The sequence below is a fragment of the Bombina bombina genome, chromosome 7 (genome assembly GCF_027579735.1).
Source record: "Bombina bombina isolate aBomBom1 chromosome 7, aBomBom1.pri, whole genome shotgun sequence".
NCBI lineage: Eukaryota > Metazoa > Chordata > Amphibia > Anura > Bombinatoridae > Bombina > Bombina bombina.
In genome coordinates, this window is record NC_069505.1 from 488,673,383 (window position 1) to 488,686,723 (window position 13,341).

Sequence of the window (13,341 nt, forward strand, 5' to 3'; positions counted from 1 at the left end):
ACAGTTATAAATAGGTCACTAGAGTGTGCAGCCAATGGCTGTGTGGGATACAACAGTGTTCTGCGCTTCCATTATCTAACAGGAACTGAAAAGTTCACAATTTCAGAATGGAATTACAGGAAAAGGGGACAAAATAAATAATGAAAGTATATTGCAGAGGTCTGTTTTATATATATAACATTTATCATTTTATATTACCATCTCAAAGTGTTCAATGTCCTTTTAACAAAGTTTAGTCATTTGTAAAAAAATATTTTTAGCAGCATCTTCTATTGCGGTTTCTACCTTAAAGAGATAGTAAACACCAAACAGTGTTTTTGTTTAAAAATATAGATAATCCCTTTATTTACAATTACTAACACAGTTATAAAAATACACTTTTTAACCTCTGTAATTACCTTGTAATCTAAGCCTCTGCAGACTGCCCCCATATTTCAGATCTTTTGACAGACTTCCATTTCAGGGCAATTAGTACTGACTCTTAAATAACTCCACGTGCATGAGCACAATGTTATTTATATGAAACACATAACTAATGCCCTCTAGCTATGAAAACTGTCAAATGCATTTAGATAAGAGGCGGGCCTTTAAGGGCTTAGAAATTAGCATATGAGCCTACCGAGGGTTTAGCTTTCAACTAAGAATACCAAGAGAACAAAGCAAATTTGATGATAAAATGAATTAGAAAGTTGTTTAAAATGACATGCCCTATCTGAATTATGAAAGTTTAATTTGGACTTCAGCTATCCCTTTAAATTTGTCTTTGTTACTATAAATCCCAAAAGAGTACCATGCTACTGACAAGCAACAGTACATGTATAGATTACCCACACACCAAGCATAATTATATATATATCATGGTTATTAGTGCAATAAAGAGCAAGCAGCATGCAAAAAGCATAAATTAATATTTGTGAACCAATAAGTATTCATGAACTTCTAAAAACGCCTGAATTCAGAGTAGGGTTTTATGAAGTATTTGTTATGAACATTTATGGTGGGACTACATTAGGGTTGCCACCTTTTTGCACAGAAAATTCCTGGACACTTTTTAAGTGGGCGTGGAGAGGTGTGTCTCAGGGCGTGGCTTCTCACGGCCTCAAATGCATTAGGAAAATCAATTTATATATATATAATATACGTCAAATTTCAGATGTGCTCACTGTACACAGACCCTTCCTCTAAATGATTGTAAGTTCATTGGTCCTTAACAAGCTCAACACCCAGACTGCCGTATAAGATGATTCCCCCATTGCCCTGTTGTTTGGGCTTACAAACTCTGCCTCCTGCACCGCACCAACACTGCCTCTCTCTGATGCTCTCAGACTCAGCTGCAGCCTGCGACGACTCCCCTTCTCGACCCTCTTCCCCCCCTCCCACTGTCCCACACTATCCATGTTTTTTTTTTAACCCTGGCTAAGCTCTCCTCTGGCCAGCTAATTTTTTGGAAAGTCTATGCTCACTGCGCCAGGGGAGGCGCTTAGCACGGCGCATTTGAGGGTAGTTCCGGGGACACAGAGCCTCAGACCGTGACTGTCCCCCCGGTGAAACCTGGGCGGTGTGGCAACCCTAGGCTACATATGTGGTTGCTATATAAAATAACTAGATGCAAGATAAAATCCTAGGACTCTACCACAGCTGCCTGACTTCAGATATTTGTCCTTTGGACAAATAAGAACATATATTTTCCTGTTTACTTCCACTATTAAAGGGACAGTAAAGTTATAATTAAACATCCATAATTTAGACAGAACATACCATTTTAAACAACTTTCCAATTACTTCTATTATTTAATTTGCTTCCTTCTCTTGTTATCCATTGCTGAAAGGTTTATGTAGGAATGCTCAGAAGCAGCAAAGAACCTAGGTTCTAGCTGCTGATTGGTGGCTGCATATATAGACCGATTGTCATTGGCTCACCCATGTATTCGGTTAGAAAAAAATAGTAGTGCATTGCTGCTCCTTTAACAAATGATACCAAGAGAATGAAACAAATTTGATAATAGAGGTAAACTGGAAAGTTGTTTAAAATTGAATGTTCTACATAAATTTATAAAAGAAAAATTTTGAGTTTCATGTCCCTTTCATTGTGCTTGATTCTCTTGGTGTCCTTTATTGAAGGAACTGCAATGCACTACTGGGAGCTAACTAAACACAATGGTAAGCCAATGAAAAGGGGCATGTATTTGCAGCCACTAATCAGCTGCAAGCTTAAAGCTCCTGTGCCAGCATACCTAGGTATTCTTTAGTCTTTTCAGCAAAGGATATCAAGAGAACTAATTAAATTATATAATATAAGTCAATTAGAAAGTTGTTTAAAACTGTATGTTCTATCTGAATCATGAAAGAAAAATTTGGGTTTCATGTCCCTTTAATACTATTGCTTTAAAAGGGAAAAGGAAAATATTGCTACCAATTTTTATTAGTGGTCTATACAAATAGGAATTTCAGTTGCATGTAGGCCTGTGCATTAAGGCCGATTATAGCCACAGGTAGTGGCAGTCGGCATTTCTGGGAGCCGGATTTATTTGTGTAATAATGCACCACACAAAGATGTGAGCAAATTAATTTATTATAATTTATTAAACAAATAAATATGGCTCTGAAAAGAGACAAATATTGCTACCCGCTGCCATACTCAGCATTTATTTATACAAACAAAGTCTAGTTTGGTGTAGGTGGTGCCCATAGCGTAATTATACTTCTAAATGTTTTGTCCAGATCCACCCTTCGTATTTCTCTCATATTCTGTAATATTTATATACATACACACATAAAGGGCTCAAAATGTCAAGTCCTACAAGCCAGGCCACAACGTTACTCACCACTGATCCCTCCCATCAACTGCCCACACCACACCCACTACTCAACCCCCTTTTTGCATATGTTGAACCATTCTGAAACATCTTATTGCTTAATCATTTTTAATATTTATTATTTTAAACCATAACAAATTAATTAATTAATTGATTAATTATTAAGAAATATATACATTTGGTGTCCATTTGGCAGTGTATAAATATTGATTTAACTTTCACTCACTATCTTTCACTACTCGCCACAGTGCAATTTCTACTTGCCAATGGGTAGTGGGCGAGTGAAAATTCCAAGCCCTATATATATATTTACAGTATATATATATATATATATATATATATACATATATATATATTTATATAAATCAAGAGGACAATAAATTATATTATTATTTTATTCTTCCATGTTTGAGAATGAAATTATTTGGGGTTATTTTTAACAAACCCGTTCTAGAATTTCTGTCAAGTAGAATATACTGTTGTATACTAACAATAAATTCCAGGCAAATGATCAGTAGATCTGTTCATTTTCATGACTTACTCTGCTTTCTCTGTTTCAGGTTCTGGTTCGGGTTCCGGTTCCTCCTCAGTGCCAGTTTCTGCTTGATCTTCTGGGGCATTTTCATCCTAAAGAAATAAGATACATGACATTTAAAGATGTATTGATACTTTTTTGGAAGAAAAATGGTTAGCTTCATTAAGGGTGGCTGTTGTAGATACAATATTTGATGTTAGTAATTTGTCCATTGACTTACTATCAGTTTTCTTTTCAAGATGGGTGATCCTTCAGGTGTTGGTGGTTCCACTGGAGTAGTGTCACCCATGTCTCCTAAGCCACCTGGTGCATCTGGGGCACTAAGTCGATAGTGTCCCCCGTCTTTCTTTAGCTCCAGCCCAAAGACCTCTGCATTTTCCTCCCGTTCTGTTTCTTTACCCATGTCTTCAAAATCTGTGACATCCTCCATATCATTCACTTCATCACTTACAGCCATAGGTGGTCCATCACCATGGACCTCATCTTGAGTGGGATCAGGCATACTAGCCAGGAGCTCCGTCATAGTAAGTTTCTGGGCACCTTCCACCAAGCTACCACCAAACAGTGTGTGCCAGAGGAGGAAGAAGAGACCCTTGCAGATGCTATATATAAAATGTAAGATGCCAAGAAACATTGTCCACAAGAGGAGGCAATAGCCAGCACGATTTCTTTAAAGGTCATTTTCTTGACCTAGAGAGTATAAAAAAAAAAAAAAAAGATATTCACCAATGAAATATGTATCCACTATGTTCCTTTTATTTTCCATCTAGAAAATTGTTGGTAGGCATTCGGAAGAACCACTTAAAAGGGACATTAAACCCCAAAGTTTTTCTTCATGACAAAGCTTACAAATTTTAGACAACTTTCTAATTACTTTAATTATCAAATTTGCTTCATTCTCTCTGGTATGCTTTGTTAAAGAAGCAGCAATGCACCCACTGGGAGCTAAGCTGAACACCATCATTTGAAACCCAATGATAAGAACATATATGTCCCAGCCAACAATCAAATAGCTAGCTCCCAGTAGTGCTTGCTGCTCCTAAGCTTACCAAATCATGAAAGATTAATTTTGCTTTTACTGATCAATATGTTGAAATGTTATACATCTGTTTGAGCTGTATATTTCAGTAAGCTTGACTATCTCAAACTTTGAACATATCAGCTATATAATTTGAACATTACCTTACGATACTGTCTTCTAATGTTCTTGTAGGTGAACATCTTGAAGAAATTAACAACATTATCCATAAATTCACCAAATGCTGATGATGCTTCTTGTGGTTCAGACCCATTCTCTGCTTCTTCCCCTTCACCAGAACCTTCACCTGTTCCATCGTCATCATCATCATCAGGCTTCTCCTCTTCTATCTCTGAAATTTGAGCAGCAATCTGCATCTCAAATATAGTGTCCTCGCAGAAGTTTACAAAGAGTTCCATTTTCTCAGACTCTCCGCCCTCATTGACCACATCAAAGATAAACTGACGTTTTGACTCCTTGACCTGTGGCATCTCCCACTGTGCCTTGTTAGTCTCACTGATCTCAAAGTAGATACGTTCTATCCTCTTGCCAGATCCCATGATCTCTATTTTACCTAAGTATGGCTTAAAGTAGTTGTGATGATACAGTCGTGCCAGCTCCAGGAAGGTCTTCAATCTTGCATCATGAGGGACATGCTCAGAGAGATTAGTCAATAAAACGGCAACGTTGAAGCCAATATCCTTAGCTGGTTCCTGGAAGCGATTGGAAAATTCCTCAAAGTTAATCATTTCATTCTCATCTGCCTCTGAACAAGAAAGTAGAAACTGGATCTCAGAGGTTGTATACTGCTTCTGGCTGTCCATGGCCTTCTGGAAATCCTTTTTGGAGATAAGGCCTCTGGGGTCTGTGACATAATCTCTGTAAGTAATATGAAAATAAATTGTTCAGTTAACTTTTCACCATTTCTTTTCCAAGAATCTTTACATGCAATCAAATTCTTAATTGTTAAGAAATTGCAAATAATCAATATTTTATTGAGATGACAATTCTTTTTTCATAATGCTTACAAATTTATTTTTTATATATATCTAGATAACTCTCTTTTCAAACATTTCTCTACCTACCTAAAGGCATCAGATGCAACTATGTCCTTCAGCTTCAAAAACATATCGAAGAATTTAAGAATCATTTCTACATTACTGGAAGACTCCACCAACATGTCCACCATCTGACGAGCGATGGTTCCATTGACAATATTTCCTGAGAGACAGATACATAATGTAATATTTTTTCAGGTCATTCTTTGGTGTATTTTTGTGGTTTAACAATGAGAAAGTATTGTTAGCTATCTTCAATACAATTATGAAACTGAATTTAAAAGAGTTTAGAGGATAAACATTAAAACACAGCCTATTCATTAACCTCTTAATGACGTTAGGAAGTTCCATGCAGTCCATAAAACACTGTATCTTAATGATGATAGGAAGGCATCGAACATCCTAACTTCTGTCGCCACTCTTCTCCCCCATAAAACTTACACTCTTGGATCCAACTCAGGGACTTGCCTGGAAATGCAGGCAGTTCCCCAGGAGCCAATCAGAGCCGTTGGAGTTAGGTAATCACAGTGACAGGTAGTCACTGATACAATGTGACATCCAATTATTAAAATTATTGTCTGTCTCCATTTCCCCCTACGTCTCTCTTTCCGTAGTGTGTTTTGAGTTGAGAGAGGTAGAGAGATCTATCCTACAAAAGTGTCCCAAACAGTTATATACATCTCTAATAAAAATTAAAAAAAAATTGTGAAAAATATTAACCCTTTAGGTGCTGATCAAAGTGTTATAGCTGCGATCACTCTGATCAGTAAGTGGGAAGTGGTAATTGGTGGTTGGGTTGAGGGAGTTAGTGTTAGGTAGGAGTATAACATTCTTAACCCTTTCAGAGCTGTTTAGGGAAATATGTCCAATTTCCATATATGAAGACTGAAATGGGCAGGCCCCATATTTGACCCTGTAACTTCCCAAAACCCTATAAAAGCTGTACATGGGGCTTATTGCTGTAATTGTGGGACATAATCCCATTGCAGAATACAAATAACATAATTTATGCTTACCTAATAAATTCCTTTCTTTCATGGTGGTGAGAGTCCATAAGCCCTTGACGTGTGGGCTTGATTCCTGTCACTATGATTAGGCAAAGATACCCCAAACACCAAGAGCTTTTGAACCCTCCTACCTCCCTGTATAATTCAGTTTTATGTATAGCACAACAGAGGAAAAGGTTAACAGAAAGGTAGGAAAGGCAAAGCAGGGTATGAAGAGGTGCAAATAAATTCTTCCATCAAATAATGTCATAGGACTGGGTTGGGTCTCACCACCATGAAAGATCGGAATGTATCAGGTAAGTATAAATTATGTTTCATAAGGCGGTGAGAATCCATGATCCATTACTCCTGGGAATTACTCTTCCCTACCACTAGGAGGAGGTAAAGATCTTCCAAACCCCAAGTGGTCTGTAAAACCCTCCCCCTGACTCATACTTCAGTATTGTCTTTGCCTCAGCTGGAGGTGGTGAAGGATGAAGATGTGCATCTGATTCTTTAGTGAGAGTGGTTCTCAGATCGAGTTGAGGCCCATTTCCCCTCAGAGTATAGTTGCTTCTTGGATGGATGGATTTGGAGTATTTGGTAGTGACATATATTTCACCTGTTGGGATTTAGTCACAAGCCTTGTCAAGAAGGTAGCAGGGACTTGTCTTTTGCCTCTGGCTGTTGTTTCATCGATATAGTCTAGTTCCTCTGCTGTTATGTTTCAGCACTGTTGTTGGTTTCCTACTGGTTTCCTTTAGTGGCAGGGTGCCCATGGGTAAATACTTTTTCTTTTAATTATTAGCACACTATAAGCCATTTAGGTTATCATTATATATTTAGAATATATTTATATAGCCTTGGGACAGTTATGTTTATTGTATTTTGGTAATACCCCTTTAAATTAACTTTTTTTTTGGTGTAATTTTATTCCCTCGCGTATATTGTTTAACGCTTCCGATGTTTTCGCACAACATATTAACACACACTAGTTTTCGAGCGTGTACATTTATTGATGAATGTTGCCAAACGCCGGCCTTTTGGCCTGCTTACATCAGTGTGATAACATGCATACTACTTTTTGGCGTACTTTATTTTATATTTATGTCAGTTTCATGCGCGTCTCACTTTTTAAGTATGCAAGGTTTACTGTGTATTGCATCCCTGATCTATATGTTTACAGACAATCTTTCCGTGGGGGAAAGCGTTTCCCTTTCTTCAAAAGCTCTTTTAATGGGGATATTGCCGTTTAAATTAATGATTAGTTTTTTGTCTTAATTAAACTTTATTACTTTAACTGTGTCTGAAAGGTTGCCTCCTTTAAATAAGCGTAAAAGGTCAGTTAAGAATTTACCTTCTAATGAGGTTATTGCTTCTATTGATGAAGCTGATGATCATCAGAAAAGAGTTAACTCTGATCACGGAAATTAAATATCCTCTTATTCATTTAAAGTTGAACATATTTGTTCACTTTTAAAAGAAATTATGCTTACTTTAAAAGTTAACGGCTAGATTACGAGTTGTGCGTTAGGGTAAAAAAGCAGCGTTAAGAGGTCCTAACGCTGCTTTTTTACACCCGCTGGTATTACGAGTCTTGAAGATTTAGGGTCACCGCACACTTCTTTGGGCTTACCGCAAAATGACTTACGTAAACTTCGTAAAGTCTTTTTTCTTTGGGACTTCCATAGCGCCAGTATTACGAGTCTGTCCTGGGAGGCCAAAAAGTGAGCGGTACACCCTACCCTGTCAAGAGTCCTAACGCATTTAAAAGTCAGTAGTTATGAGTTTTATGGTACAACGCCGTAGCATAAAACTCATAACTAAAGTGCTAAAAAGTACACTAACACCCATAAACTACCTATTAACCCCTAAACCGAGGCCCTCCCACATCGCAAACACTATAATAAAAATTTTAACCCCTAATCTGCTGCTCCGGACACCGCCGCCACCTACATTATATTTATGAACCCCTAATCTGCTGCCCCAACATCACCGACACCTACATACTATTTATTAACCCCTAATCTGCCGCCCCCAATGTCGCCGCAACCTACCTACATTTATGAACCCCTAATCTGCCGTCCCCAACGTCGCAGCCACTATATTAAAGTTATTAACCCCTAAACCTAAGTCTAACCCTAACCCTAACAGCCCCTAACTCAAATATAATTACAATAAATCTAAATAAATATTACTATCATTAACTAAATTATTCCTATTTAAAACTAAATACTTACCTATAAAATAAACCCTAAACTAGCTACAATATAACTAAGAGTTACATTGTATCTAGCTTAGGGTTTATTTTTATTTTACAGGCAAGTTTGTATTTATTTTAACTAGGTAGAATAGTTATTAAATAGTTATTAACTATTTAATAACTACCTAGCTAAAATAAATACAAATTTACCTGTAAAATAAAACCTAACCTAAGTTACACTAACACCTAACACTACACTATAATTAAATCAATTAACTAAATTAAATACAATGACCTAAATTAAATTAAATTAGCTAAAGTACAAAAAAAAACAACACTAAATTACAGAAAATAATAAACAAATTACAGATATTTAAACTAATTACACCTAATCTAATAGCCCTATAAAAATAATTTTAAAAAACCTAGCCTAAACTAAACTACCAATAGCCCTTAAAAGGGCCTTTTGACGGGCATTGCACCAAAGTATTCAGCTCTTTTACCTGTAAAAAAATACAAACAACCTCCCCAACAGTAAAACCCACCACCCACACAACCAACCCCCCAAATAAAATACTATCTAAAAAAACCTAAGCTCCCCATTGCCCTGAAAAGGGCATTTGGATGGGCATTGCCCTTAAAAGGGCAGTTAGCTCTTTTGCAGGCCCAAAGTCCCTAACCTAAAAATAAAACCCACCCAATATAGGGTTTCTGAAAACTCGTAATACCAGCACTGCATGTAAGTGAGCGGTGAGACAAAACTGCTTGTTAGCACCGCATAGCCTCTAACGCAAAACTCGTAATCTGGGCCTAAGTTTCCTAAAGTAGATGGGGATAAACCTGTTAATCATTTAGATACTGTTTTTTAAACCCATGGTTAAACTCCTGTTGTATGCCTATTCCTGATGTGGTCTCTGAGATCAGTATCCAGAGAATGGACTAAACCAGGTATAGCTTTTAATCCTTCTGCAAGGTTTAAGAAGATGTATTCTTTATTGGCTGTAGATGGGGTCATTTCTACTCTGGCTAGATGTACTACCATTCCATTGGAGGATAGTTCTTCCTTTAAAGACCTTTTATATAGGAAGTTAGAATCTTTCCATAGGAGGTCTATCTTTTCAGACCAGCAGTATCTATTGCTGATGTGGCTATTGCTTTTTTTGTGTGGTTAAAAAAGCCTTTCTAGGAAGTTTTCTGATGATTCTAACAGTGAAGATTTTGTAAACCATTTAGGGTTGCTCAAGTGTGCAAATGCTTCATTTGTGATGCTATTTTAGACATTATTAAAATTAAAATGAATGCTGAAAGTATGTCTTCAGCTGTTCTTTCTTGAAGGGCTTTATGGTTGATATCTAAGTCAAAGCTTTTATCTCTTTCTTTACAAGGAACATTTTTATATGGTACTGGTTTAGATACATTATGTCTACTGTGACTGGTGGCAAAGAAGCTTTCCTCCTCAGGACAAATAGTCCCAAAGGTAAAGCTAAGGTTCAGAATCATTTATGTCTCTTTTGTCAGAACAGGCACAGACATCTGATTAATCAATTCAGAAGCAAGGTTCCTCTGGTTCTGTCTGGAAGCCTAGTTCTAGCTGGAACAGTCTAAGTAGTCTAAGAATTTCACTCCACCATCCAAGTCTGCATGAAGGTGCGGCCCCCAATCAAGAGGCTCTGATAGGGGGCTGCCCATTTCCAGTCAGACAATGTTACATTAGTAGTGTCAATCATCAGGGGCAACTCACAGTTCCCTAGCTATGAGGGAAGTATCTGGAATTCTTTCTTGTTCAGGTCAATTGCTGCCTGTTTTCTGCTGTTAAAATACCATAGGTGAAAAAATGGGAAGCAGGTTTTCACAGTCAACAGTCTTTGCATCAGGAGAGTAGTCTTTTCATCTGGATGTGTTCAATCAGATAGTAGATCCTTGGGGTCACAAGAGATAGATCTGGTGGCCTCTTGGTGCAAGGTCCAGGGATCCTTGAGCAGTGTTGTGTGGATGCTATTGTAATTTAGTGGTCATTTTGACTAGCCTATGTTTTTCCTCCTCTGGTTTTGCTTCTTCCCACAATTATTGCCAAAATCAGGCAGGAAAGAGCATCAATGATTCTGATTGCTCGAGCTTGGCCTCACAGAATTGTGTTTTGCGGATATGATTCTGATGTCCAGTTGCTCTCTTTGACTACTTCCTAATTCCCCTTCCTAATAATATTTTTTTTATTATTATAGAGGTCTACGAACAAATGGTAAAAAATCAATTTGCTAGTGGTTGAAAGAACGTATACCCTTGTACCAATATAAAACACTGTGTAATAAAACCATGTGTAACATATTTGTCCTCTGAAAATGTATCTATAAATAGCCTGCAAGCTATGTGAGTGCATTATACTAATCTTAATGGCACTCACTCCACTAAACTTACCAGCTGAGGAAAAGTAGATCCCAGAAAAGAACCCATCCAGTGCTGTAAAGTTAACAGCAGAGTATTTTGAAGAGGAGTATAAGGAATGAGCAGGAGGAGGCTAGGGACAGGTCGCAGTGACACTGTGGAAGGCTTGTGACTAAAATATTCTAAGGAAATATTGCATCACTACCCAGTACTCCTGTATTCAAGGTTTACTGAGAAAGAGGGGTAATGGGTCTCAATATAGGTCCTAAGAAACCCTTTCAACATAGAATCTGGAGAACCTCCAATGTTCATCTATTCCTGAAAGGCACTGAATAAAAACTGAGTTGTACAGGGAGGTAGAAGGGTTCAAAAGCTTTTGGTGTTTGGGGTATCTTTGCCTACTCCTAGTAGGTGGGAATTCAATCCCACATGTCAAGGCTCGTGGACTCTCACCTCCTTATGAAAGAAATGTGTGTATATGCTAATTTCTTAGACCTTGTAGGCACCCACTTATGTGACTGTATTTTGACAGTTTTTCACCACTAGAGGCGTTAGTTCATGTGTGTTATATAGATAACATTGAACTCATGCACGTGAAGTTACCTAGGGGTCAGCACTGATTGGCTAAAATGCAAGTCTGTCAAAAGAACTGAAATTAGGGGGCAGTTTGCAGAGGCTTAGATACAAGCTGATCACAGAGGTAAAAAGTGTATTATTATAACTGTGTTGGTTATGCAAAACTGTGGAATGGGTATTAAAGGGATTATCTATATTTTTAAACAACAAAAGTTCTGGTGGTTGACTGTCACTTTATTAGATTTTATACATATTAAATTATAGTTCATATATAAATATTTGATGTCCAAAGAAAGCCCTATTTGTCCTCTAAACGATATATAATAAGTGTGGGTGCACTTAATGTGAAAGAGGTCAATTATGGTTGAACAAACATATAGCACAAATTCTAGGTTTTATTTACGTTCAGAACTTGGGACAACTGCCTTTGTCCTTAAGGGGTTAACTCATTGCAAAATAAATTAAAATACGTAAATAAGGCCTATACTTATTATCTTATTATCTATACAGCATTTTCTTACCTTCAAGTAGAGATAAAAGCATTACAACCATATCTTTCTGCAGTCCAGAAGCTCCTTCAAAAGTCCAATCTGACTGGAGTCCTACAAGATACATACAAATACAGAAACATGGGAGGGCTATGAGTGATATAATAACCAGGTTTATGCCTACACCCCATCCCTACTTCTTATATGACAACGGAGAGAGACAACGGAACAGGACTTGAAGCGGAATTGTATGTGAGATGAAAACCAGACTCATTATCACTGCAGAAGACAACAAACATTCACACAAATTTACATGTAGGAGTGCAAATGTTCCTTTTCACTTAAAGGGACATGATAACCAAATGTTGAAGCACTTGAAAGTGATGCAGCATAAGCTGTAAAAAGCTGACTAGAAATATCACCTGAACATAGAGATATTTTTATTCACACCCCATCGTAAAGGACTTTTAACAGCAATTCAGTAAGCCTGTCCCGGGATGTGCAAGGGAGAGTGCCCTCATGCTCACTCATGTGATTTCCCTATTCAGTTTAAGGAAGTTTACTATGAAATCTCATAAGATCACAGTTCATGACCTCATTACTGCTAATGCTGATTGGCTGCATTTCATTTCTTCCTTTTTTTTTTTTACCTGCAGCTGAAGTATAACTGTTTACACAACACTTACTCTGGTGAGCTGAGGAAATTTTGAGGTAAAATATCTTCCGTTTTTACATAGAGATTCTCAGGTAATATTTTTCGTGTCAGCTTTTTTACAGTTACGCTGCATCACTTGCAAGTGATTTAGCATATAAGTATTATGTCCCTTTAAAGTTCCCACATCAGCACTAAAAATCATTTATCCAAATAGATTTAATATTAATTTAAACAACACTGTTTAATTCTACAATTAATTTATAATTCTTCAGATTTTTAAGGGAAATCTCCAGCCTCAAAAAGAGTTCACAAGTTATCAACAGCAGTTTACTTTAGATTTAGTTTAATTATTTTAACATATGAAACAACTAATATGGTGTATATGGCATGAATCTGTATTGTTTTTACTTGTTAACATTCAGTAGCAAGATAAAAATAATTTCACTCTAACATGGAAGGAGAAATTGGGAAAATACATAAATTCTTTCCAAACCAGAGACTTGCTAAAACGTATTTATGAGAGGGAAATACAAGGTTCATTTCTAAAATATTTTTTTAATAACCATTTTAGGTTATGCTACAGAGATGGATTTCTGGTGTCCTATAATGTGATCAACTTCAAAT

The 13,341-nt window shown here is 37.0% G+C and overlaps 1 protein-coding gene across 1 annotated transcript in view; it reads right to left on the minus strand.

Annotated features, from left to right (window-relative positions):
• The window catches only part of RYR1 (ryanodine receptor 1), a 250,295-nt gene that overhangs the window by 17,319 nt on the left and 219,635 nt on the right, over positions 1-13,341 (minus strand). The window contains 7 exon segments of the mRNA XM_053721620.1: positions 3,358-3,443; positions 3,572-3,996; positions 3,999-4,041; positions 4,534-5,248; positions 5,455-5,590; positions 12,096-12,134; positions 12,137-12,176. Of these exon segments, the coding sequence (XP_053577595.1) occupies positions 3,358-3,443; positions 3,572-3,996; positions 3,999-4,041; positions 4,534-5,248; positions 5,455-5,590; positions 12,096-12,134; positions 12,137-12,176 (1,484 nt within the window).